The sequence below is a fragment of the Talpa occidentalis genome, unplaced genomic scaffold (genome assembly GCF_014898055.3).
Source record: "Talpa occidentalis isolate TD23 unplaced genomic scaffold, MPIMG_talOcc4v2.1 talOcc4.9, whole genome shotgun sequence".
Taxonomy (NCBI): domain Eukaryota; kingdom Metazoa; phylum Chordata; class Mammalia; order Eulipotyphla; family Talpidae; genus Talpa; species Talpa occidentalis.
Window position 1 is genome coordinate 5,967,557 of NW_023605305.1, and position 22,039 is coordinate 5,989,595.

General features: G+C 55.2%; 3 protein-coding genes across 7 annotated transcripts in view; 2 read left to right on the forward strand and 1 right to left on the reverse strand.

The window, feature by feature from the left end:
• Nucleotides 1-10,613, forward strand: part of CUNH1orf167 (chromosome unknown C1orf167 homolog) — a 24,468-nt gene extending 13,855 nt beyond the window's left edge. The window contains 8 exon segments of the mRNA XM_054691158.1: nt 212-467; nt 1,419-1,562; nt 1,746-2,115; nt 2,654-2,725; nt 2,981-3,057; nt 3,059-3,091; nt 3,567-6,983; nt 7,067-10,613. Coding sequence (XP_054547133.1) covers nt 212-467; nt 1,419-1,562; nt 1,746-2,115; nt 2,654-2,725; nt 2,981-3,057; nt 3,059-3,091; nt 3,567-3,656 — 1,042 coding nt within the window. The 3' untranslated portion in view covers nt 3,657-6,983; nt 7,067-10,613.
• MTHFR (methylenetetrahydrofolate reductase) lies at nt 3,132-16,353 on the reverse strand. 5 transcript variants are annotated; one of them, XM_037500538.1, is made up of 12 exons: nt 16,313-16,353; nt 13,925-14,170; nt 12,587-12,825; nt 11,640-11,750; nt 9,256-9,449; nt 8,301-8,551; nt 7,999-8,133; nt 7,614-7,794; nt 7,208-7,390; nt 6,242-6,343; nt 5,414-5,533; nt 3,132-5,128 (listed from the first exon to the last, which is right to left on the reverse strand). In XM_037500538.1, the coding sequence occupies exons 2-12, from the start codon at nt 14,155-14,157 to the stop codon at nt 4,907-4,909; spliced, it is 1,971 nt and encodes a 656-aa protein (XP_037356435.1). In that variant the 5' UTR covers nt 14,158-14,170; nt 16,313-16,353; the 3' UTR covers nt 3,132-4,906. The 5 variants fall into 5 exon arrangements, with proteins under 5 accessions (XP_037356435.1, XP_037356434.1, XP_037356432.1 ...); XM_037500537.2 differs by having other exon boundaries at nt 13,925-14,167; nt 16,313-16,338; XM_037500535.1 differs by lacking the exon at nt 16,313-16,353 and adding an exon at nt 14,408-15,609 and having other exon boundaries at nt 13,925-14,167.
• Nucleotides 16,354-16,645: 292 nt separating this feature from the next.
• Nucleotides 16,646-22,039, forward strand: part of CLCN6 (chloride voltage-gated channel 6) — a 29,155-nt gene continuing 23,761 nt past the window's right edge. The window contains exons 1-2 of the mRNA XM_037500533.2: nt 16,646-16,803; nt 17,605-17,664. Of these exons, the coding sequence (XP_037356430.1) occupies nt 16,717-16,803; nt 17,605-17,664 (147 nt within the window). The 5' untranslated portion in view covers nt 16,646-16,716. The remainder of the gene's footprint in view (nt 16,804-17,604; nt 17,665-22,039) is intronic.

Below are 22,039 nucleotides of genomic sequence, written 5' to 3' on the forward strand. Positions count from 1 at the left end.
ATGCTTGTCCTGCTGTGTGATATTCTGCTGCCTTTCATGTCCATTTTAACTTGATTTCTCTCCATGAGAGATGGAGGAGAAGAGGCCTGGGGTGTTGCCTGGAGGTTCTGTTCCTGCAGGGGGCACTGCCAGGCTGGGGAGGGCTCCCTGCAGGGTTGTATAGAGTCCCTGGTCTGTGACCTCAGGTGTGTGTGCTCCACCCTCTTCCCAGGGTCCTAGAGGCCTGGGCTCAGTCAGCAGCCCGGGGTGGCGTCCTGCGTGCTACCCTCACCCAGTTCCAGCAGGCTGGGCCCAAGCGCCTCCTGCGGACTCACTGGGCCCAGTGGCAGACCGTGCTGCTCATGTTGCGGCTGGAACGTGGGGCTGAGGCCCAGGAGGTCAGCACTGCCCACCCCAGGCCCTGGTCCAGGCAGGCCAGCAGAGAGCACCAACTGGCTCTGATGGACACCCCAGCCCTGTGGAAGCAGGTGAGGGTAGGCCCAGGTGGGGTGGGTGATCCAAAATGGCCCCAACCACTGGCTGGATCAGCACGTTTCAGCCCTGGTAGCAAGGGGGGCTGGATGCTTTCCAGGGGCCCGTTGGCCCTGTGCCACCACCCCTACCCAGTTCTCAGACGGCCTCCGGTCTGGAAGAAGCCAACTCCAGGTTGGGAAACCCCTGAGTGCCTCAGGAGTGCCCACCCAGTGCAGGAGCAGTGCAGAGATGGGCCTGGGGCCATGCACCACTAGGCGTCAACACCTAAGCTCGAGGTCCAGGCACACGAGGCAGTAGCAATCTCTCACTGAGCCACTTTTTTATTACTGTAAAAGTGAAAGAAGCTCACCACAGAAAAATGAGGAAATGTCAATGAAAAGAATTTCCTGCATAACTCCTTACCCAAAGACAACCGCCAGCCCCTCTCCACCGGCAGCAGGGAGTTCTGAAACCAGCAAATGGTGACAAGAGCTTGATGACCCAGCAGGAGGGCCGAGGCCTCAAGGAGAGCCGGGCTCCAGTGACCCTGGCAGGCCACAGACGTGTCCCCAAGGGACAGAGCCCGAGTTTCTGGAAGGCCACATGGTGTCCCTAAAGATGGCCCGAATGCAGGAATATGTAATAGATTCTAGAAGGAGTCTAAGAAAAAAGACCAAAGTACATCGGTAATGGAATTGAAAGGAACTGGCTTTGGTTATTTGCAGAATCCACACGGGATTGGGCGAGAGCAGATTTGGGGGTCTCGAGGTATTTCCCTTCTAGATCCGAGTTACAATCCTTATTTTCAGAGGAGGCTTGCTCCCAGAGACTTTCCCCCATCCCCGCTAGCAAAGGCAAGCAAGGCCCCCACTGACTGATGGAGAAACTGGAGGCCAATAGGAACAGAGTAAGGACTGGGATGGTCACTAGGGGGCTCACCTCCAGGCCCCCTTCTTTGTGAACAGCCTCACCCGGCAGCCCCACCCACTCGGCCCACAGCCCCTTCCAGAGAAGCTGGGAGCTGGAGGCAGACCACACCCAACAGGCAACAGGAAGGGGGGCTTCAGCAAGGGACTTCCCTGGACAGCTCCAGGCTGTACCTGGCACAGGTAGCTACTATGCTCCACCCCTTTGCTTGGTCTCCAGCCACGTGGTGGGTGTGGGGAGCTGCAAGGGTGGCCACAGTACTGGGGGGGGGGGGGCTTTTCTGCCTCCTCTGGAAGCTCCAGACTCAGCTGAGCCCCAGAGTTCCAAGCCTATTGCTCAGGCTTCCTCTCTGTCTGTTCCCTCAGATCCACAGCTGCAGGCCCCCAGCCCCAGAACCCCTACTGCCTGGCCCAGCCCAGCACCACAGCCTCTGTGGACAGAGGGAGTGGAGAGAAACATCCTGGGAACAGAGTAAAGAGACCCTGCCGCGGACCAATGTCTCAAGTGCAGGGGCTAGGTGGTTGCCAGCCAGCTCAGGCCTGGAAATCAGCTTCAAGTTCTTTTGTATTTTGCTTACCCCACCCATTTCCTTTTTGAACGTCAGCCATTTTGAGAATGCAGCGACATTTTCTCCTGCCCCACCAGTACTTCTCTTTGGGCAGCTGTTCAGGACTTCTGGGAGCTGGGGTGGGGTGGGGTGGGGGGGTGTCACAGTGCTTTTGTTGTCTGCCCCTTGCCATTACTCATGACCTACGAGCAGACTACCGGGTGCTCCGCACTCCTGAACCAATGCCTTAACCTCTCCTGACGACTCCCCTCTCCAGGCGACAGACTGCCTCCCCTCCGGCACATCTCCCTGCTCCGGCTGCAGTGGCGGTGGCCGACACGCACCAGCTGGGCCCGGGGCTGGACACCCGCAGGACCAGAAGGGGACCGCACCCTCAGAGGGGTGGGCGAGGCCCAGAGAAGGCAGCTGGGGTAGGAGCAGCTGTGTGTGTGTGTGTCTGTGCGAGTGCCCCTGTACGTGTTCACTTGCCCCCGGGGTGAGGGTGGGGCAGGGCCGGCCTAGGGGCTTGCCTGACCCGTGGCCAGCACTGGGCCTCTCTGGCTAGTGCTTGCTGATGCGGGAGGCCGGAGAGGCAGGTGCAGGTCTCAAAGGGGTCAGGGTATGCTTGTGATCAGCACACACAGCAGCGCCTCTCCCCGCAGGAGGAAGTACCTGCGACGCTGGCACCTTGAGGCTCTGCTTCACCGGCTCCAGGGTGCCCTGCAGGCCCAGCGTCTAGCGAGGGCATGGCGGTGCTGGGCAGATGCTCAGGGGACGGAGCAGCTGGCTCAGATGCTGGTGAGTGGGGCCGGGCCCTCCCTGCCCTCATGCTGACCTCCGTCTTTTCCCATTCTCAATCCCAATCCAGAGAAGTCAAACTAGTCTTCAGACCAGCTGAGCCTGAAACCTCGGGACAGACTCAGGACTTGGCCTTCACACGCCTCGGTGACAGCCTCTCCTGCTGGGGCTGCAGCAGGACCGGTGGCGCCGGAGGGGCTGGGGGCTGCCGGTGAGCATGGGCCAGCTCAAGGCTCTCGACAACTGTCCCCACAGCTCAGGCAGTGGCAGCTGGGGTGGGCCTGGAGAACATGGCGGCGGCGGGTCCTGCAGCTGCAGGTGGCTCAGCGATTTCAGCAACAAGAGGACGACTGGCTCCTTTCCCAGGTACTGCTGGGACATTTTCCCTCCCTCCCCCTTCCCCCACCCCCCATCCCCAGCAGCTTCTTCCAAAACCAGTGTCACACCTGGCCATTTCTGAGCTGGGAGGGAGGTCAGTTCGGTGAGAGAAGAGCTTGGGTTCTGGCTGGTGGTCGAGTACTCAGTCAGGCCCATCCTGCTGCTTGGTTTGGGAACGAGGCTTAGCCTCTGGCACAGCTGCCACTCACACTGGCCAGCAGGGTATGGGTCCCTGAGAGTGTCCACCAGCCTGTCCTTATTGCTCCACTGAGCAGAGCCTCCCAGGCCACAAATCCCATCTGTTGTGAGCTTGTGCATCTGGCCTAGGGCAGGGCTTCCTGCCTGGGGGAGGGAAGGCAGCTCCTCCCCCTGGGGGCAGAGGACCTGGGCCCAGGCATCGACTGAGCACACAGTGCAGACCCTGGAAGCCACAGAGCCTCTCCTTCCCCCTCCCTGATTCCAGGCCTTTGGGAAGTGGCGCCAGAGCCTGGCAGCCAGGAGTCCAGGGAAAGGAGCCGCCAGCAGCGGCTGTTGCTATGACTTGTTTCCCTGAAAAAGCAGCGGATGGAAGCTGGCCTCCCTGGAAAGGCACTGTCACCCCTGTCCCTGAGCCCAACCATCGGGACGGGCATGCTGTTAGCCACAGGGTGCTCACTCCATAGCCTGCGGTCCAGGCAGCTGCCCTCAGAGCACTGAAGGACAATAAAATGCCTGTCTTAGTTCTAGCTGCTTCTCTTGCTGTCTCTGTTAAAGGCTGACCCTTGGCCTTAGCCAAGGAAGGAACAGGACAGGCCACCCCTCTGTCATCTGCCAGGCCGCTCCCTGGACCTCCACCCTTTCCGCTGAGCCTGCAAAGACCAGCAGGCAGGACAGGAGAGGGTGTGCAGCTGTGTGCAGCTGCCTGTCCCCGCCCTGGGCAACAGGACTTGACTCCTGGGGAGCAGTGCCAGGCAGACAGCTTTGGAGTGGGGGTGAGCAGAGGGGAGACAGCAGCTAGCACCTGCGAAAGAAGCCAGGGAGAAACAAACCTGCTTGGGTGAATCTCATTTTCGCCCTTGCTGGTAATGGCAGGGTGTCCCCGTGGCCCAGGGAACGGGGGGCAGCCAGGCTCCCCGTGCACGAGGAGAGACGCCTTTAAACCCGCAAGAGGCACTATCTCTCGAGTCACAGGAACATAGAAACCGTTGTTTCAGAAAGCAGCACTGTAGAGAGATGAAAACTCAGCTGAGTTCCCAGGTAGCGCCGGTTAAGTTCCAGCCCAAGGCCCATCCAGGAGCCTGGTGCCAAGGCCGGCAGGGTAGGTGGACTGGGCACTGGTCTGCCCCTTCTATCAAGTAGGTCATGCCTGGTAGCGTGTCCCAGAGGCCGAGGGGGCACAGCCTCCTTTTGCTGTCTCTCTTCCGCAAGGCCTCAGTGCCTGCGGTCCGTGCTCCCTGCCTGTACTCAGACCCAACAATAAGGTCACCGGCCGTTCCAGGCGGGCTCCTAGGGGCTGTCCTAGGAGCTCAGTCAGCATGAACCGGTCTCCTCCCCTTCTCGGGGAGGAGGGAGTTCTGCCCACTCCATCCTCTGCGGGATGGAGGGTCCCACAAAAGAGACTCTCAGCAGTACAGAGGGCACCAGGCTCCTCTGTGGGCCGACTTGGGTCTGGCCGGAGCCCAGAAGCCTCACAGTTGTCTAGCTGCCATCGTCCTCTGGGGGTGGAGGCCCGGGCTCAGGGAAGAGGGAAGGAGAATGGGGGTCCCCAGAGAACCGGGCCTGGCGAGGAGGAAGGTGGGACACAGCGGCTTCCGGGTAAGGACGTCAGGGTGCAGCCTCTGTCTCCTGCTCGCCCGGGGAGGACTGCTTGAGCAGCTCAAATGTGTCTTCTACCACCTGCCACAGGCAGTTGTCCAGCGGAAACTCATTGTCCACCAGGTTGACCAGGAAGTAGTTGTCATGGATGTGCTGGATGATCATGCGGGACGGGGACTCCTCCTTGTACAGCTTGCCCCACTGCTCGATCCACAGGGCGAAGGCCTCATCCTGCACACGTGTGGGCACATGTGCACACACACACAGACAGAGGCAGGGTTAACAGGGCTGTCCTCGGGGCAGGGCCCATGTTCAGGGCTCCAAGGGCCTCTGTCACTGCCCCATGGGATATTTCCAGGAATAGAACAAGGCCACTGCCAGTGCCAACTTCTACCCCACCCCCAGCCCAGAAATAAACATGGTGAGTCACAGTCAGGCATAGCCAGGAAGGCTGAGGCCTAGGACCCAGCAGTGCTGCCTGGCCAGGGTCCTTCAGGTGAGCAGGGCAAGCCATACCTTCCAGAACATGAAGCTGACAGGATCCACCACGGTGGGCTGGATGATCTCCCGTCCAGGGAAGATGCCCCAGGTGACAGCATTGGGCTGCAGCTCAGGGGCATTGGTGATGTTTTCGCCCTGAGGGGATGGGTAGGGTAAGAGCAGACTGGTTAAGACCACCTCTCCTTGCCTGGAGTTCTCCACCTGCTCCCCCAGCTCTGCAGCCTCTGCTGAATCCCAGGGGGGCCGTCCTGGGCCTTGCCTGCCCCTTTTGCCCCCTCCTAGCTGTGCTCCAGCGTGGAGACACTGGTGCTTCCACTCCAGTGTCTGCCCCACAGTCTAGCTCAGCGGGCCTCGCTAGGCTGCTGGGGCTGCCACAGGAGCCTCTGACTCTGGTCTCCCCACCCCCACTGTCCACAGAGCAGTCCCTGTGACCTGCTGAAAACATGGGGTCAAGTCACTCCACCATTGGGGATGGCTCCTCGCTGCCATAAGAAAAATGCAAATTCTTGGCAGGGCAGTGGAGACCCTGAGGACTCCATCAGCAGAGTCCTGAGGCCAGGCCTGCCCCCTGCCCTCTCCCCAGATGCTCTTCACCTCGTCCTTGAAGATTCAGGCCACACACAACGCTTCCACCCACCCTTCCCTGACCTCCCAGGTTATCTGTCCCGCTCCTGGAGTCCCAGCATCCTGCTCTAAGCCGGCTCGTGGTCACCTGCTGAGTGGTCTCCCCTTCCAGGCGGGGAGGTCTGAGCCAGGGGCTCTGGGTCTGCCTCAAGCCTGCCTGGCTGAGCGCAGCGGGGGGTTCTCCCCCGGACCCCCTTTCTGGATGCAGGAGCCGCCCACCTTCACATCCACTATGTGGTAATTCACCCGGAGCTCGTACTTCTTCAGCACCTGCAGCAGCGCTTCCACGGTCTTGCGGGAAGTGAAGAACTCCAGGTAGGCCTGTGGGGGAGACAGGCACCCATCACGGCAGTGATCCCAAGTCCTTGCCAGATGCCCTCTCTGTGCTGCCACCCACGTATATGCCAGCACCACCAGTCAGGCGCCTGCCCTGTGGCCCATGCGCCAGGTGCCAAGGCGTAGGGACCAGGGGCACCTCCAGATGGATCCTGAACCATGGAGCTGGTTCCTCAGTCTGGCAGGGCTGAGGCTGCACAGGCCTGAGGGCATCTCCACCCTCTTCAATGGGCCAGGGAGGGCTCCATGGAGAAGGCCTCACAGCAGCTGCAGAGAAGGCCCAGTCTAGAGCCGCGGCGCAGGTGAGAGGCACATATCCCTCCCCTCCCCACACGCTGGACAGTTGGGGTAGGGGGCTTCTCAAGCACCAACCTTCTCTTTGGGATTAAGCTGGGTTGATTTTGGTTTATTTGCTATAACACTATCATTCCCATTTTATAGATGAGGGGACTAAGCTGAGCGAAGGTGGGCACCTGGGCAGCACTGATGGTGAAGAGACAGCTGGTGCTCAGACCAGGCCTTTCCAGCCCAGAGCCCATGGACATGAGATTGAACGTCACTCTGCCCCCAGGGTCCCCGGAGGAGGTGTCTGACGGCACGGTGTGATCACAGCTCCATTCAGTGTGTGCGTCTCATGTTTTTCCCACATGCTAAGCATCGCCATGTTTCCCCCTCAGAATGTGACGTGATGTACCCCCATTTTTACAGGAGACCAGCCCGCCCAGCTCTGTCTGACCTCAAGTGTGAGCTCCTGCCCACTTGGGTCCACTGAGGCTCAGAATACAGAGTCCCTGGGGAGGAAGGCGCCTTAGTCTGCATCTCCCTGGGCACTGTGTGGCCCTACTGCACCTTCTGGAAGACGTAGCCCCCGCTGGGGCCCCAGCCCACCACAGGGTCAGAGGACGGCTTCCCGTTGATGCTGGGCTGCGAGTTGATGGTGAGGATGCCCTGCCGGTTGACCCGCAGCAGCTGCTCCTTCAGCAGGCTGGTCTCGGCTGCCAAGGGCTCGTCATTCCAGGGCAGGCAGGTCACCTGGGAGAGAAGGTGAGCTGGGCTGGGGCTGCGGCCCTCCCTCTCGGCTGATCTCTGCCTCCAGAAGCCTCCAAAAGTCCCAGGTGGGGACTTCCCAACCTCCCCCTTTGGGAGGGGGCGTGTTCAGACACAGACAGGTGAAGCTGGGGAAGTCACAGCCCTGAAGTCTGGGCCACAGAGAGGCAGAGTGGGGTGTCACCAGGGGTCCCCCCACAGCACTCACCTTGTAGCCATTCGGGTTTGGCTCTCCCGAGAGGTAGTGTGCGAAGACTTCAAAGACGCTTTCTTCACTAGTCAGCTCCTCCCCCCACATCTTGAGCAGCTCTTCCCTGGGGGACTTGCTCTTCAGGTAGAAGAGGTAGTAGTCCTTCAGCTCCCCAAAGGCTGGGGAGGACGAATTGCCCCTGGTGGAGGAGGTGCCCACAGTTCAGGACCCACTTCTGACCTTGGGCTCCAGAAGCAGGACAATTGTCCCCAATGCCCAGGGTCGTGGGGGGTCACCCTGTGCATCTTCTGCCTCGTCCTCCAGGGGCTCAACATGCAACTTCCTGCCTCCCTCCTCCCGAGAAACAGGATTCATTTGCCAGGGGATGACTACAGGTGCTCACCAGCGGCCATTGGGGAATTCATCCCACTCCTGGGTGCGGTAAATGTAGCTCTTTGGTCTGGAAGCCCAGAAGATGGGGCGGACATCTTCCTCCCGGCGCTTGGGGTGGGCACTGACAGCCCAAGGCAGGGGCCGCCTGGGTGAGAGGGAGAAGAGGCAGCGCTGAGCTGTGTTCTGCAGACTGAAACCCAAGGGTACCGCTGGCCATGTCACAGACAGCCCTCGGCCCCGGGGGCCAGCACAGCTTGGCATGTTCAGTCTATGACTCCGACTCTGCTCTGTGGCTCCCGGGTGCGGCCTCACCTGGGGTCCTCATTCCACAGGCCCAGGCGCTTCAGTACCTCGGTGGTGGCCACCTCACGGTTGAGGGTGTAGAAGTGGAGGCCAGGCACCAAGCCACTCGCCAGGAGCTCCTGGCACAGGCTCACGGCCAGCTCGATGCCATAGTTGCGGATGGCAGCGTCATTGTCTTTGATGGGCTCGATCACGTCCTTGATCTGCTGCGGCACCTCCAGCTTGGACAGCTTCACGAGCTGCCGGAGGGAGTGGTAGCTCTGTGCGAGACACGAGGGGTGTGGGTGCACCTCCCCACCCGCCTCGCTCCCTGAAGCCGATCCCCTGCACCTCCCCACTAGACCAGGAAGGGCTGCCGAAGATTCTGAATTCCGGCCACCTGGCTCGGAAACCACTGCTTGCGCCGGCTCCTTCCCCGCTCCTGGGGTACAGCAGCTGTGCTTCCCCGCCATCAGTCTGAGCCAGCTCTCTAGCCCCCCTCAATGTATTAATTGATAATAGGGTGGCCAGCTAACCCAGGGGTTCCCCAGCCTCACTCATCACCAGGAGCCCCAGCAAAACTGAGGAAGTGATAAACAAGTTCCTAGGCCCCTGCTCCATCAGAACTTCTCAGGATGGGATCTAGAAAAGGATCTTTTAGAAAAACGTTATCAAGTGATTCTGATAAAACTCATGTTGGGAAATACCAATCTGACGAAAATTTATGAGGATTCTAATTCCCTTTAGTGACACTTGCCAGCGAGCCAAAGTACAAGCCCCTCCAACAGACAGTTGCTATTTTGGGGGGAAGGGAGGATGAGCAGTCACTAAAATGGGTGGCAGGACACGATGTCTGTATCTGTCTGGTGGGAAATCTAAGAAGCATCAAAGAAGAGCTTGACCTTGAACTTGGCGCTTCACCCCAAGGGCTAGCCAGTGCGAGTTGGAGACAGAGGGAGTCCACCAGCCCTCCTGGAACCCTCACCTGGATGGGAAAGATTCCGGGGAGGATGGGGCAGGTAATGCCTATCTTGGTGCAGGCCTTAACAAAGTGGAAGAATGTGTCAGCCTCAAAGAATAGCTGGGTGATGATGAAGTCAGCTCCCGCAGACACCTTCTCCTTCAAGTACTTCAGGTCGACCTCAAAGCTCCCTGCGTCGGGGTGGCCTTTGGGGTAACCTGCCAATAGGGATGACAGTAGGGAGAGGTGGCTTCACCTGCTTAGGTGAGTGATGAACAGGGAACACAGCGTTCTCTGCCTCAGGCTGCAGACTTGTGCCTTCCGATATCACAGCATGGGCAGGCGGCATGGTGAGAGGCGGGGCTCACACTGACACGCCCCCCCCACCCCCACCCGGGGATGACTCTCGGTGACAGGTGGCTTACAGCCACCCTCCCAAGGGAAGGGGCGAATTGTTCCAAAAGCCCCAGGCTGTCTTGCCTCATGGCCCTGGCAACTAGCTGGGTAAATCTGGCTCCCCTCTAGGTCGTGGACAAGAGAACGGGCTACGTTCTGCACTGGGCAGGCAACACTGGGCTGCTGGGCTTGACTCCAGGCACTGGACTGGGCTCAAGAGTGAAAACTTAGGAACCGTGTTACAGAAGGCAGAATTGAAGAAAGTGGAGGTGACTGGCTTGAAGGAAAGAATGAAGAAGATACAGTAACCACTTCCAATGCCAAAGGCATGTCCCAGAGAAAGAAGATTCCTCTTAGTCAAAATCTGTGTTGCTTCTGCTGGCAGGACCAGAATCAGGCCCAGGTGTGGCCTGACAACGGGACGGCAGCCCCACAAAGGAAGGAGCTCCTGGAGGTGAAATGCTAGGCTGCTGGGATGTCAAGTGCCTGGGCTGCCGAAGATTCTGAACTCTGCAGCTGCCTGGGAAGCGCCTCACTTCCCTAACTGACTGAAACAGCACTTTCCTCCTGGCCTGCACAGGAAGACAGGGCGGGGGCTCTGCCAGCAGAAGGCTGCGTCTGGGCCTGAGTCCAGGGCTGGCCCCCAAGGTAGCAAGGGGGCAGGCCTGTGACCCAGGCTGTTGGGCAGCCAAGCTGCTTGGCTATGATAAGGGTTTCATTCTTAAGAAACCCTTGAGTCATCAAAAATGGACATATAAACGATTGTTTTTTGCCAGCAGGAATTTGCAAAACAGAGGTTTTAGTAGCTCAAAGTCTGGCTGTGAAACCTCCAAGCACCCAGCCAGGCTCACATTTGCTTTCATTTGGGCCTTGCTCAGTTTATTGTGTTCTCTGTCGTGGCAGCTGCTGCCTTCTAATCCCATAATCCTCTTTCTCACCCACCTCGAGGCTCCTCACTTCCCTGACTGACTAAAACAGATCCAGCAAGGCACTGGAGCACGTGTTGACAAGCTCACGGCTCCGCCGGCTCCCACTCCTGACCACCTTGGCCCACTGCACTCACCAGCTGACCGACTGCCCAGGGCCCATGCGAGCAACGGCACTTACCAGCGCCGGTCCTGCTGCTAACTCTGACGGGCGGCCCACGCTCAGTCATCTAAACTCCAGGATGAGTGGACATGTGCGTGGGGGCCTGGGACTGAGCCCTAAGTCACGCCCGAGCAGTCATTTCCTCAAAGTCACATGGCTTATTTTTTATATTCAGATCACTTTGATATACGACTCCATAACGTCACCATGTTTAATATGAAAATGATGCAGTTTTCTTCAAAGTATTTGAGAAAAACTGTCATGTCAAGATGATGTGACACATGACTTCCTGCACACACGTGCCCCTTGCCACACCCAAGGCCTCCCTGGAGAGTCTGGGCCTAGTCCGGAAGACGGGGCGAGAGGTTAAGCCTGCCCTGTCCATTCCTCGCCACTTGCGATGGACTTAGAGCTGAAGTGACGTGATTCCTGGAAATTAGGCACTGACACTGGGACTATTGCCTGAGGTGAGCACTGACTCCGGGCAGGTGGTGGGCGCGTGTGGAAGGCACATGCCTGCCAGACAAGGCAGGGAGCGGGACAGAGATGTGGGGTTTTGGCCCCAGAGAGAATGAGGGGGACGTGGTTTCTGACTGCTCCCTGGCTCCAGCACCCAGTCAGGTCTGAGGACATTCCCTGTCTGGGTTCTGAGATTCCCTGCCTCCTGGAATCTTAACACCCTCTTTTGTTTTAAGAAAGAAGACAAGGGCTGAAAGCAGACTCAGAGCGCGCGAAGGCCTGGAGGCAGCGGTGGCAGACAAGAGCAAGGATGCTGCTGGAGTCTCCTCTGCGCCTCCCTGGCTCACGGGGCGCAGGCGCAGGCCCTGGTGCACTGGGGGTCTGACTGATGACCAGCGGGCTCTGTGCCGCTCTGGGGTCCACCCCTTCCTGTCTCCACACACTGGGACACTCCAGCTACTCACCTGCCACACAGATGTCAAAGTAGTCACCGAATTCGCTTCGGATGTGCTTTACCAAGTCCACAGCGAAGTTGAAGCCTCCTTCTTCCTCCTCCCACTGGTCACCAACGGGGTCTGCAGGTTGGCGGAGGTCAGTCACCGGGAAACCCCATTTCCAGGTAGTCTTTCTGCTCCTTCTCCCCTACCCCTGCACCCAGGACTGAGAGCTCCTAGAAGGCAGAGTCTCGGCGTTATTTAAGCTTATGTCTCCCCTCTCTAGCAGAGCACTCGGTAAACAGTGGGGAGGAAAATAGCGGCCAGCCAACCACACATTTCGGAGGGCTGACCGCGGATGCTGTGCCGGCAGCATGGATGGACAGCCGTCACTCCTCCCAGCCTGGGACTCTGGGAGCCTGCCCCGCTCCAATGCCATCTGTTCTGGTGTCCTCAGCCACTCCCATGCTTGCTCTCCAGCCTCCTGGAGCTTTTACCTCCCAGGAGAACCTTCTGCTCCTCTCGGCTGAGAAGTGGCCTTGTGGCAGGGAGTGTGAGGCCGTCAGATCCCACCCATCTGGCGCACCCTCCCACACCTGGGTGGCCCCATGACCAGCACCAGAGGCAGAAGCAGTTACTGTCACTCCTGGGCCCCGTGCCAGCGCCGTGCTCATCGATTGGGCCAAGAGCTGGGTGCTGCCAGCGATTGATGAAGCAGTGTTAGCCAGGGCAGGGGGTTATCAGGGCCTGGCTGCATTCCTCACTAAACTCCCAAGTGGAGGGCAAGAGGTCAAGGCGTGGCTCCACCTGTGCAGGGCCTGTGGTCCTCACTACCCACAATGCCTACTGATGCTGATGGCAAGGAGAACGCCCTGAGGGTGCTCAGCGTGGGCCCAGAGAAAGTTAAGGGATCACTCCAGGGACAGAAGAGGCCTTCGGGAAGGCGAGGCCCCAGAGCACAAGTGCTGGCTGCATACCTCCCCTCAGTGCCAAGATGTTCTTCAGGCCCAGCCGTTTGGCCTTGTGCAGGTAGCCCGTGATCTCCTCCCGGCTCTGCCGGCAGCAGGTCATGTGCAGGACGGTCTCCAGGCCACAGTAGTTGACAGCCGTGCTGGCGATCACCATGGAGGAGGTCTCCTTGTCTGAGCCAGGGTCCCCTGCGGGGTGCCAGGTCACATCGATAAAGAGGGGGCCGCCTGCCCCCATCTGGTCAAACCTGTAAGGAATTTCTTTCTGATGAGGGCTCCTGGGGGCACATCGCCCTTCACCCCTGCCCTTGGGGCCTGGAAGACAGAGATGCAGCAGACGCAGGCTGGAAGCAGTGTAACCTGTGTCTGTGCACAGTTGTCCTGGCGTTGCTATGTATTAGCTGTGTGGCCTTGGGGAAATTAATCTGTCTGAGTCCCAGTTTCCACATTTCTAATATGTGGCAGTGAACAGCGCTGGCTTCATAGCAACACTGAGAATATCATGTTGGGGGGCTCCCCAGCATTTAGGGCAGTGCTGGTGTACACTGATGGCCCCGTCAGTGTGGGCTGCCATTATCACTATCACTGTCATGGTGGAGATGATCTACCACGCTTATTATGTTGGGTGTGTTAAGACATTTGGATGGTGTAGGGTTCCGGGAGCTCTAAGTGGCAAGCAGAGGCTGATTCTAGGACAGAAAAAAGGGGGTCAGCAGACAGTTGTTTTTATGTTGCCCCCCCCACGGCCCCAGCCAGCAGCCATGTTCCTGCAGGGCAAAGCCACAAGCCTGGAACCACTTGAGAGCCATGGGCCGTGTGCACAATGCGCCCAGATTACAAGCTGTGATGCGGTGCATCCCCAAATCTTTGTGCCTTTAAATTTCAAAACCGTGGGAGCGACACATGAGAAGCACAAACAGGGAAAGTACATAAACTTTGAAAAAGGAACTGCAGTTCATAAAGCACTAGCGTCATTCAGTTGGCATTTCCAGATTTCAAGAAGCACAATGCAAATTCCTAACTTGCTGAAAATGTTCCCTAAGCCGCTGCTCTGACTTCCCAGAACTTGGCCCAGCCCCAAGTTCTGCCAGAGGAGACAGTTGGAGAGAGTCCACCTTTTATTTTAACCCACTGAAGAGCCTAAAAATTCCAGTTATGAAAGGACATTTAGGGGCAACCAAGAAATTGCAGATCAAGTGACAGTCTCTGCCTTTGCTTTCCCACCTCCTCTGGAGGCCTCTTCTGGAGGTCAAAGTGCAGCCCTGTCACCAGGCTGACCATACCCCTCCCCCAGGTTCCCACTGCCACTCTCCAACCCAACTAATCCTGAAACTTCCAGCAGCTCACCTTGAGATGAGGTTGACAGCTCCCTCAGCAGTCCGAGGAGGGAAGAATTCTAGGGAGAACCACTTGTCACCAGATTCCATCCGCCGCCTCATCTTCTCCCGGAGTCTCTCGTGCCGTTCGGGGTCCAGCCCTGGTGTGGAACATCTGGAACTCTCCTTGGAGCTCTCTCCACCACTGCTGCTGCCCTCTGAGTGGGGGCTGGGGCCGCCACTGCCTCTGGGTTCGTTCACCATGGCTGAGCTCCTGCTGCATGGGGGTGGGGGGCAAGGGTATCAGTGGGCAGGATCAAGTGAAAGATGCTACATCTCCTCGAGGGAAGAAGGCCTGTGCAATGACAATAACCCCGCTCAGTGGCCCCTCGGCTACCTCTCTCTAAGCTGTTCACTCAAAGCCTGGCCAAGCCACTGCCTGGCTCCTAACAGACAAGGCCCCCACCCGGCACAGAAACACCTCCTTCAGCCTGCGGGTCCTGGCAACAGCTACCTGATGGAGGGTGGCACAGAGAACCTCATGCTGCCAGCGGTGGAGACCCGCATTCCTAGGGCGGGGCAGCGGTGACCTGCTGGGAGGACCTTGGGTTTTGGGTGGTCCATCTCCGCCAGCTTACACCCAGAGTGGGTGGGGAGGAAACATAGGAGCCTTCCCAGCGGGTGTATCCGACTGGGCGGAGCTGTGACAAAGGAAGAGACTTGGCCAGAGCAGGGGCCGGCTCAGGGGCGGGGGCAAGGCTTCCAAGCGAGAGGGAGGGTGAAGCTCTGGTAGAAGGCAAATGGAAGGAGGGAGAAGCGGGGGCGAGCCGGCAGGAGTTGGTGGAGACAAGGCCAGCAAACGTTCAGGGTCACTGGATCACTCTCCAAAACAGGAATAGCTCCTCTGCCCTGGCCCTGTCTGGAACATCTCCTATTTCTCCTTGGAAACAGTTTGCATGCAGCGTGAAAGGGGTGAGGGCCAAGACAAAGCAGCCAGATAGCTCCCGAGTTCATGAGCTACTCCTAAAAAGACCCGTGTCATGGGTTAGAACTTGACGTTGGTTGGATTCCAAGAGCAGTCAGGCCCGAGTTCAGTAAGGGCATGAATTTATGTCTAACTCAGAACAAATGCTGCCCCGTCTGGGTCTGCCTTGCAGGCAGCGATCCTGACTTCAAGTAATTACAATGACTGTGCAGCCACCACATCCGAAACCCCAAGCCACGGCAACCACAGCAGGCCAACAGGGGGCCCAGGGTCACCCGGCAGTTTGAAATAAGGCATAACTTAAAAACAAAACATCACTCTCTCTTGCACGGTGGTGTGCAGACACACGGTCGTGAAAGGCTGGTCTGTGGTGACATGGAGCCTTAGAGGAACAATCAGGCCAAGTTCATCCCTTATGGGAAATGTCCACAGCTAAGTGGGGTCCTACACGAGAAACTCATGAATCCGCTGCCCCTCTCCCCAGAAACAACACAAGGACATACACTTGGGTTCGTCCAAAGCTCCTTAAGGAGTCGTGACCAGACGAAGGGCACTTGTGCCAACACATCTCCCTATTTTGATTCTGACCTAAAACTCCGGTTTCTCAGTGGGGATGGCCACGGGAGTGAGAGAAGGGACAGTGCCGGGATCAGCCTGGCTGGCCTTTCTGTGACCTGTGGGCCGGACCGGGAGGACCTGAGGGGGAGGAGGCAGAAGCGCCAGCAAAGGGTCTGCTCTCTCACTTGTTCAATGAAGACATTGGATTCCGGGCAGGTGCCAGCCACATGCCTTTTCTCACCTTTCCTATGCCTCGATGTGTCCATGATGAGTTGGGGACCCAGAATACCCTGAGTTGTAATTGTGGGTTCACAGGTTTGCTTCCCACCCCCCCACCCCACCCCACCCCACCCCCGTCCCTGAGATCTGCGCCCAGGGTCCTGCTTGTGGTAGCCCCAGTGCCGGCCCTCAGCACTAACCACCAGCCCTCTGCCCCAGGGGCTCAGGGAAGTCGCCTCCACTCAAAACCCCCCTCTGCGCCTGCTGCGCGCTGCCACCCGAGTCAAGCACCGGGCAGTGGGCGAGCCAGAGCGCCCCAGCCCCGAGGGTCCCGGCGGGCACTGTGAGGAGCCTGGCGCGGTGGCCACGGGGACAGGACGGCCAGAGCGGCCCCCCTCCCGGGGCCGGCGGGCGGGCCAGGCCGCAGGGGCTGGAGACGAGGCCACGCGCCGCCCCCCGCTCGGGCCGCCGTGGTCCCCCGGCCGCACGTCCAGGCCCGGGACGGAAAACGCCTTCGCTTCGGGGTTGGGGTCTCAGCCGCGGGCTCCCCGGGAGGCGCAGGGGCGCGCAGAGGGGCTCCCGCCCCCCGCCCGGGCGGACGGGCGGGCCCCGCTCAGGCCCGGTCTGCCCCCCGCGGCCAGGCCTCGCCTCACTCACCCTCCCGTCCCGCGTGGCCGAGGGCGCGCGCGCGCCGGCGAGAGGAGGCCATGGGGTGCGCGCGGGGGCGGGGCGCGCGGGGGCGGGGCGCGGGGGGCGGGGCCTCAGGGGCCGGGGCGGGGCGCGGGTAGCCGGTGGCCGCGGGGGGCGGGCCGCGGGCGGGCAACATCCGTACGGCGGCCGGAAGTCCCGCCCCAAGATGGCCGCGCCCAGCGGTCTGGTTGGAAGCCGCCCCTCCGCCGTCCTGTGACGCGGGCGCTCGCCCCACCCGCCTGCAGCCACTCCCTGTCTTCGTCCCCAAGCGCGAGGGGGCCACGTGACCCTCCCGGGGCCAGTCACGTGAGCGCGAATCCTGAGTGGGAGGGGGTTGGCCGAGGGGTCCGGGGTGCCAGTAAAGGAGAAAGATGGCGGGGTGCAGGGGGTCCCTGTGCTGCTGCTGCAGGTGGTGCTGCTGCTGCGGCGACCGCGAGACCCGCACCCCCGAGGAGCTGGTGAGGAGAGGGTGGGGCCGGGCCGGGGCGGGGGCGGTTGCTAAGGGACGGCGAGAGGCGTTGCCGGGGGTGGGGCCGGGCGAGCGGGGCCTGCAGGTGGCCGCGGGTGGGGCCGGGGCGCCGCAGCCCGAGCTCCCCAGCAGCTGCCGGGCTTCACGTGCACGAGTCTGAGTCTGTGCTCAGGTCCTCTCCCGGGACTGTGAGGAAGCGTCCACGTCGCCCCTAGTTCATGCCTGCCGTGTCTTCCTTTATTGCCATCAGGAGTTTTGAACGAAACAAGTGTTTTCAGAATGGGCTTCTTCCCTGGACGTGGGGCTTGCCGAGCAGCCGGCCTCGCTGCTCCAGCCCTTCCTCACGCTGTCCCGCACTCTTTCTGGGTCACTGACAATCCAGCTTCCCCTTGCAAAGCACCCTGGGAGAACTGGAGTTGCAGTGTTCCCCGAGTTGACAGGTCTTTTCTGATTTCAAATTCAGCACTGTCGTATGGACAGTTTCTCTCTCTCTCACACACACACACACACACACACACACACACGCCAAACTTGCACTGAACATCTATCCCTGAAGAGAAGAGTGATTATTTGAAAAATGTGCCATTAGTAATGAAGAGCTCAGCTGGAAGACTAGAACCCACATCACTCCCTCTCTGTCCCACTTTTTGAGTGTGTGTGGTCTTGTTACCGTTTGATGATAATGGTTCCAGAAGATTGAGAAACTAGCAGCTGATTTCAGTAAATACTTCTGCCTCTTTCCACTTTTAATCACTCAAAGGGTCTTCTTTCTGTGGCTCTGTTTTTCTAGACCATCCTTGGAGAAACCCAGGAGGAAGAGGATGAAATTCTTCCAAGAAAAGACTATGAGGTGAGATTCTTAGATGCTGTTTTGAGTAACAAAACTAGGGAATGACTTGGTCACTGCTGTGGATAGAAGCATTCGGATTCTCTGCAGGGAGTGAGTGGTTAAGAGGTAACTTCTCCCAGGAAGGGTCTGTATGTTGCCACGCTTTCTTGGATCTTTGGCACCTTAACCTGGATTGAGTATGTATTTGCCATCAGATTATTTGCTTTTACAAATTGTAGAGACCTAGAGTCAAAGCCACTGACAGTGTGTGTTCATTATAGGTGTGGGCTACTCTTCTGAGAGACTTAGCCTCCAGTTGATTGCTTCCTGCTCAAGCAGTTTCTCTCTGAAATATTCTTGATCATAGTTTTGGTTTTCAAGTGTGGGACTCTCTCTCTCTCTCTGTGTGTGTGTGTTTAGTAAAATCAACGCTGCTGGAAACTTAACATACATGCCTTCTTATCATTTAATCTGTTCATGATGACATCTCTGTGGCTTTTGAAGTGAAAAAAGCAAGCTGTGGTTGTGATAGAGAATTCTTAAACTATTTACAAAAAAAAGATAGAGAAAAACTCATAACCCCACTCACAAGAGATGACTATTAACACCTTACTAAATATTCTTTTCTATGCTTACACATGTGCTATTTTTAAGTAACAGAAGTGAGTTCTATTAAATATACTGTTTTTTTCCCAACTTGATAACAATTTTTATATTGTTAGATGCTTTTCTATAATATATTTTTAAAGAGGATTAGGGTTTTATTGTGACTTTCCTGTGTGATAAAGTCCTTTCTTGTTCATCCTTAATTGCTTCCTTGGAATTAATTCCAGGATGTAGAATTAATTATATTTATGTTTAATCCTTTTTTCTTTTAGTGTCATAAAGTCTTAAAAAATGCAGTATCCTAAGGGCCTCCCTGGTGGTGCAAGGGGTTCAGTCTCAGCACTGTGAAGCTATCCACAGCCACTGCAGCATGAGTGTAATCCCTGGCCAGGGAGCTGACCCTCATGGCACAGCAAACCTCTCCTGTCTCGCCCACTGCTCCCCCTCAGCAGTGTATTTCAGTCAGACTGCCTGTTCTGCTCCCCTCTCTGTCTCTGGTGAATCCTCTCACTCATGCACCTCTGACCTACACCCAGTTCTTGTATGCATAAATAAATAAATCTTTAAGAAAAAATTCAAATTCAATATCCTAGAGCAGTAACATACCAAATGAATTTTCTTTTTAGCATTTCATCTTACTTTTGCTGTAGAATTTAGTGAACCTAAATTTATAATTTGGAGAGTAGCATGGAGTTAACTTTTACTGTAGAGAATTTCAAATGCTGAAAGATGAACAGAATAGGATAGTGAAATCCCTTGTTCTCATCACACAGCTTCAGCAGTGACTCCTCTCATGCCCAGTCTTGTATCCACGCTCCTATCTGCTCTCCCCTCTCATATTATTTCAAAGGAAATTCTATGCATCACATCATTTCACCTATAAATAATTCAACGTGCATCTCTAGAGGATAAAGACTTTTAGCATAATACAATACCATTTTCACACCTAAGAACTCAATAATTCCTTGATATGAAATATCCAGTGTTTTCATTTCCCTGTTCTTATAAACATCATGTGTATTTTTAAGATCTTTTGTTTGAATCAGGTTCCAAATAAGGTCCTTATGTTGCATTTATTTGATATATCTTTTAAATCTCTTAATCTGGAGGCTCCTCCTTCATCCTTTTTTTTTTTTTCCCTTGTAGTTTACTTGACAAAATTACTTGGACAAAATAATTTTAGGGCTCTAGAACTTGCCAATTGCACCACCATGGTATAGTTTAATATACTACTTATGATGGGTGTGCTTCTAACGATTCAAAAAGTATGTGACATCCACTGATGCATTTTCTCATAGGTCTCAAATCTTTGTTTACTTGTTCATAGGTGAGAGGTTTGCAAGAATTAGTATAAGACACTCCACTTTGTACCATTTCTTTGCAGTCCCTCAGAGAGTCTGGTGAGATCTTAACTGTATTATCTGACTCTCTGGAAGCTTTCATCCTACTCCTGGGAGTTCACCATGACCTCCTGCCCCATTACCCTGCTGTTCCCTTCACGCCTTTCACTAAATTGCACTTGTATTTGTAATGCATTTACTTTCAGCTGATATGCATATTTATGTCAGTTTTATGGGTTAATGTTCTGTCATGTGAGTCATTAATATTTCTTAATTAACCATCTTCATGTGAGCTTCTGGAGAGCATTCACTTTGTATAGAGCAAATTTAGCTAGGTACTTAATTGGAAGTCTGCTCAGATTTTATTTTTTAGTAAAAGTCCCCTAGAAAGCCTGTTGAAAGTTTTCTAAGGCACAATCCTTCTTGCCCTGTAGGAGCTTATTGTACATACTTGGCTCTTTTTTTGGTAAGATGGGTGTCTTACAAGATGTTAAAATCCCCTTTTTGATTTCCATTCTCATTATCAGTGGTTTAAAAACTAAGAACCCCAATTTGTGACCCAGGGCTATTGCCAGATCCTAATGTTTCTGTGCAGGTCACAGAGCACATCCTAGAAGAACATTTACAGATGCAGTTTCTAAAAATATATAGAAAATAAGTGAGGCCTTGTTATTGTTCTTTTGAGCTACACAGAGCCCCCTCTTAGCCCCAAGCATCCCCTGAATGTGCTTTCTATGTGAGCACTAAGGTGTCCTTCCTGGTTGAATTTGAGCTGCACTCTGACCCCAACTTTACCCCGTGGCCAGGTGCCATTTTACTTATAGCCAAGGGCAGCAACCCTGCAGAACACCAATAAACATTTTATTTGAAAAAAAATTTTTATTATCAAAGAAAAAGTTGTTAGTCCTCCAACTCAAAGAGCAGAAATAAAGGGAAGTTAGTCATAGCAAAGAAGTAGCAGTATCTAACCTTAATAACAGATCATATAGTCTACTGGTAGGTAGTTACTATGTTGAAGGTCTTGAACTATTAAAAAAGTTAATAAATTCTTTTTTTTTTTAAAGATTTATTTATTTATTTATATAGGAACCGGGATACAGGCCAGATGTGCGGGAGGGTGAGAGGATTCACTAGAGAAAGAGCGGGGAGCAGAACTGGCAGACTGACCAAGTACACTGCTGAGGGGAGCAGCGGGTGTGGCAGAAGAGATCTGTGCGCCACGTGGGACCCTCGCCGGTAGCCAGGGATCGAACCGGTGCTGCAGAGGCTGTGGGCAGCTTTGCAGCCCAGCGCTCAACCGCTGCGCCACCGGGGAGGCCCCCAAAAGAAGTTAATAAATTCTTCCATTAAAAAAGGAAAAAGTCGATGTCCTGGTTGGACTAAGTGCCCTTCTATCAGCTTTATTGAGCTATAAGTCACCTACTATGCAGTTGACCCACTAAAAGTATACATGGCAGTGGGGTTTTTAGTGTGTTCATAGAGCTATGTAACCATCAGCAAATCAATTTGAGAACATTTTCATCATCCCAAAAAGCAACCCTGTACCCACTAGCAGTCACTGCCCATTCCCCTTGCCCTCACCCCAGGTGGCCACTAATCTGCTTTCTGCCTCAGTGGATTTGCCTAGAGTGTGTGTCTAAAAGCCTTTTAAGTGTTTAAGGAGGATTTTGGACAAAACCATCAAGCAAATAATTAATTGGTCAGTAATTCCTATATATATCTGATGTGAAGGATATTTGTTTTTTCAATATTTTAGTTTGTTCCCCGTTTGTTCCTAGAATGGGAGATTATTTAATTGATTTTTAAAAGTGTGTGTGTGTATTCACTCATGATGAGGCTGGTTTTCCAGCAGAAGTATTTTTGACCAACTATGGTGTTTTTATTTTATTATCCAAAAAAAAGGACATGATGTTTGCTGGAAAATCCCAAATAATACCACATGTGAATACCACCTCGGAGAAAACCACTGAGTTTTCCCAGATGTTTTTGCATTATATGCTAATGTGAAATAACCTTGATTTTGTTTAATCAAAATGGGATATTGTACTTTCCATCCTGTATTTAGCTTTATTTTTTTATCTTGCTTTTTTTGCTTAATTTTTTCACATTTTCCCCATTTATCTATGAAGACATGTCCTAATCATTTTATTGCTACATACGCTTCCCTATTTGGGTGTGTGATGATTGACTTAGTCACCTGTTGATACTCCAGTGTCCTTTTAATTTTTTTTCTTTAATTTTTTTTTAAAGATTTATTTATTTGTGCATGCAAGAACTGGGATGTGTGTCAGAAGTACGTGAGTGAGAGGATTCACCAGAGACAGAGTGGGGAGCAGAACTGAAATACTGCTGAGGGAAGCAGTGGGTGAGACAGCAGAGGTCTGCTGTGCCATGTGGGTAGCTCCCTGGCTGGAGATCAAACTCATACTGCTGTGGCTGCAGATAGCTTG

Bases quoted from the DNA above. Each gene is read 5' to 3' on its own strand.
- MTHFR (XM_037500534.1), bottom strand. From the start codon at position 14,517: ATGGACCACCCAAAACCCAAGGTCCTCCCAGCAGGTCACCGCTGCCCC. The intron at 14,171-14,407 runs GTAGCTGTTGCC...ACCCCCATGCAG, and splicing joins TCTGTGCCACCCTCCATCAG to CAGGAGCTCAGCCATGGTGA. The intron at 7,795-7,998 runs GTGAGCACCTGT...CTCCTCCACCAG, and splicing joins GAATTCCCCAATGGCCGCTG to GGGCAATTCGTCCTCCCCAG.